The following is a 3,984-nucleotide window of genomic DNA, read 5'->3' on the forward strand; positions in this document are numbered from 1 at the left end:
TTGGTTTGAAATTCTCACCCACTTTTACCCCTAATCATTACAAAAGGTTTTAAGATTTTAGGTTTTGTGATTATTATTATTTTTTATTTTCTTTTAGGTTTTGGATTATTACGATAAAATCTCGGGTATGGTGGAGAGGGGAACAAAATATTTCTTATAAAAATGTATAAACTTCTCCCTAATATATACGTTTTAAAATTTTAACATTAACAATAATACGTAACAGACTAAAGCAGACAACATTTGCTAGGAACGGAGTTGGACTATCACTTATTATTTTAAGTACTTTAGGAAAGTTAAGTTTTTAATAGTAAAAGAGAGAAGTCTTTTTAATAAAATATTACTTACATATATTTAAATAATTTGATATATTCAGGTCTTCTCCCTTTTTATAGAGAAATTAATGGGAATTAAAGCATTGTCCCAATTGCTTTTGATTTATTGTTACTATATTGTTTAATATATTTTTTTTTTAAAGGATGATTGATATTAAATTTAAAATATTATTTTCATTTAATTTTTATGAAATTGAGACAATATCAAATTACATGTCAATTGTTTAATTTTATTTTTTTTCTTTTATTCACAATTTATCTAAAAGTAAAATCAATAATAATATTTTCTAATTCTTTAGATTTGTTAATAAAATTAAATGTTTTATTTTTTTTAATAAACTCACAAATTTTCTTTAAAGAAATATGTTTTTTTTCTCTTATCAGGACTTCAATTTTATAATTATCATTATAAAAAAAATATGATATGGATTTAATAATTAAAAACAAAGTTGTCCTAGAACATCCAAGATTAAAAGTCAACTTAATCCTAATGTTTTACCATTATAATAAATATCTAACATTGACAAAAAAACAAAAATAATAATAAAAAATAAAAATTAGGACGTAAATGATAAATCCTCTAATATAAATACATATATATATATATATATATATATATATATATATATATATATATATATATATATATTGAACAAATTTAAATGAATAAGGGCGAAATAAAATGGGTACTTAAAAGCTTGAGTTGGGTTTCCTATTTGAAAGCAACTTACCAAATCTTGCATTCAAAGCAACAATGAGTAAATTTAAGCTCAAGTTTTGAATTTGAAAGGAGGCAGCAAATGGAAGAAGATTCATTCAATTCAGAAGCTCTTCTTTCCATGCAATTCTGTTGAAGATAGTTTATAAAATGGAAAGCTTCAAAACCAATTCACAAAGCCCCAAAAGCATATGGGAAATTGCAATCTTGGCCCTCTCTCTCCCTCTTTAACCTTTTGACCACATTAAACACAATGTTTCCAGTTCCTCAAAACACTAGAATTTCAGTAAGGATCGTCTCTGTAATGGGAATCAGAAACTTAATGATGTTCTTTACTTATAGAACATGAGATACACAATAGATCGAGGCAATGAAAAATAATGGAACTCCCAAACAGTTTTTTGGTACAACTTGAGAACATACATAAAATTGACAATCTGTGCTTTTCTGGGGTGATGAACATTCGTTCAAAGAGGGCCGGGGAATGTGCCATTCTCTCTCTGCTCATTCCATCTTTCGACCTGCAGGAACGATGCGGTTTAAGCATATCAACAGGCAGAGGTTCATAAAGGTGGCTGATAGACTCAACAACCCATAGAATCATGGTGTAGATATTCATGGGCGTGGTTCAGATATATCTTATAGTTCAGATATAGTTTTGGTTCCTAACTATCTGATCTATCATTTTTTAGAATTGTGGTCCTAGACTTTTACAATTTTGATTTTAATCATTCAACTTCTACTAAAATTTAAATATTATTGCCTAACCTGATAGGAAAAAGAAAATACATGAAGTTCAAGGGAAAATAGCTTCAGTAGCCAATAAGATCATAAACATGTAATCTAACGCCACAGGGCATAGAGATATCAAAAGAAGAATTTTCCTGGTTCATAGAGAAAATTTTATGAATGGAACTTAGAATTAAATCTAGAGAGTATCCATAAAAAAAAAAATCAAGCAATGCTAATATTGAAAAAGGCAAAAGAATTCTTGTGGCCATGCACCAAAATGTTGGCAGAACTGCATCAATATGAGCGGGAACATAGGATAAAAAACATTATATTTACTTTAAACAACACCAAGTGCAACAAAGAACTCACCCATTCACCAGGGCAAAGGGCACGATAATACTTTGCAAATCTCTCACATTCACCGGACTCCTCGCCCTTCGCAGTCAGGCACCTGTGGAAAGTTCCGCATACTTAAGGGGAAAACTAATGATGAAAACAGAGAAGACTAAAGACCCTTTCATTTTTCAATTTTAACTCTCGTTCCAAGTTGTAAGAAAAATGGACCTGTGGAACTCAATGTAACGAGTGAAACAGTGCCTGGTTTGATTTGTAGTAGGGAATCGGAAGTCAGCAGGTGCTGTTTTCAGCTCAATCTGAGATGAAAAACAAAAAGGCATAGGAAAATAATAGGGAAAACAAAATAAAACAGACATTGAAGAGAATCATCTTGATCAAGGATTACCACTTGTCTAATACATACTCAATATATCTGTTCGCCAATGTAAGTAAGAAAGAGATACGCATCATTAAATTTTCATTCAATCAGATACGAGTAGTTAGTAATCGTTTTCTTAATAACATCCTTCCAATATGAGTGAATAGAACATTGCAACATTTTACCAATTATCTTGTGCCTTCTTTACCTAAACTCATGGCAAACAACAATATGCTAGCTGCATTCCTAGGTTACAGCCGGAGATATGTTTCATCCTTCCCATGTCCTATTTTCTACTATTCTAATAAGCATATATTTCTCAAATCATCAGTTCTTTCTCCCCTAGTGTGATGTTTTCTTAGACAATGGTCAGAGAATTTTCAATTGCCAGGATATATGGTGCTGCATCTCCTCTTTATATTCTTTTTCCACAATGATATCTATTATCTTTCAATCAGAAACATTTGGGTAGAATTTTTGTCTATTTGAGATCTGCCACTAAGAAGATACTGCAGTGAGATTTAGAGCGTTCAGTTCTCTACCCTCATGATCAGTATTCATGAGAATACTTTTCTATTGATGTCGCCGATGAAGTTGTGATTTAACGTGTGGGGCGGAATTCTTGTATACAATTGAAAAACCTATGAATCCCCTCTTTAGCCTGTCCGAGCGCTACCAAAATTATGGCTCACCCTCATGAGCAGTATTCATGACGAGAACCTTAATTTTGGTAATGATCGGACAGGCCAAAGGGGGGGATTCGTAGGTTTTTCAATTGTAAACAAGAATTCCATCCCACATATTAAATCACAACTTCATCGGCAACATCAATAGAAAATGCATTCTTCTTCTTTGTTTTCCAGCTGTTTTAATTTATTTCATAACCTCAGCTTCTCGTTTAAATAAAAAAAATTCATGTTCTTTTCCTAACAGTTTTTACAGCTTCCAATCTTTTACTGCGTCCAAAATGCAACAAATACAAGTGTAAAGACTCCGGGTATATATCCGACAAGCGTTGAAGAATTTCATCGCTGGTTGCAAGCAAAACATAATCCAGTTAAGAACACAATCCATCTTCTAAATTCTAAGGAAATCTAAATCCTACCAGTTCGTCAGAAATTGTGACGAGGGAAGCCGGTTAGTCGGAAGCATCTAAAAAAAAGCAAAAAAACCATTCCTCTAAACTATAATCGAGATTATACGTGAAATCCAAACAAAACGATCATTACGGAAACATATTTTGCATACAGAAAACGATTATCCCATCCAAATCGGGGCCGTTAATGATGGGAAAAATGAAATGAAAAACTCACTATCATCAACTTTTCTCGAAGCTAAACTCAGAAAGATAGAGAAACGAAGCTTACCTCGGCCATGACTGATCGGATTCAAGCTCCAGGAAATTGTGAGGAAATCAAACGGAAGACTCTGCAATGGAAGGTGGACGAAGGAGCAGTATAAGTTGAACAAAAAGGGATAGACGT

General features: G+C 32.2%; 1 protein-coding gene across 2 annotated transcripts; it reads right to left on the reverse strand.

The window, feature by feature from the left end:
• Positions 1-1,022: 1,022 nt before the first annotated feature.
• Positions 1,023-3,984, reverse strand: LOC111492384 (cytochrome c oxidase subunit 6b-2). 2 transcript variants are annotated; one of them, XR_002719858.1, is made up of 5 exons: positions 3,868-3,984; positions 2,350-2,438; positions 2,155-2,236; positions 1,378-1,574; positions 1,023-1,335 (listed from the first exon to the last, which is right to left on the reverse strand). XR_002719858.1 is itself a non-coding variant. In XM_023141709.1 (4 exons), the coding sequence occupies exons 1-4, from the start codon at positions 3,874-3,876 to the stop codon at positions 1,521-1,523; spliced, it is 234 nt and encodes a 77-aa protein (XP_022997477.1). In that variant the 5' UTR covers positions 3,877-3,984; the 3' UTR covers positions 1,363-1,520. The 2 variants fall into 2 exon arrangements, 1 of the variants encoding a protein (XP_022997477.1); XM_023141709.1 differs by lacking the exon at positions 1,023-1,335 and having other exon boundaries at positions 1,363-1,574.

The sequence above is a fragment of the Cucurbita maxima genome, unplaced genomic scaffold, assembly GCF_002738345.1.
Source record: "Cucurbita maxima cultivar Rimu unplaced genomic scaffold, Cmax_1.0 Cma_Scf00017, whole genome shotgun sequence".
NCBI lineage: Eukaryota > Viridiplantae > Streptophyta > Magnoliopsida > Cucurbitales > Cucurbitaceae > Cucurbita > Cucurbita maxima.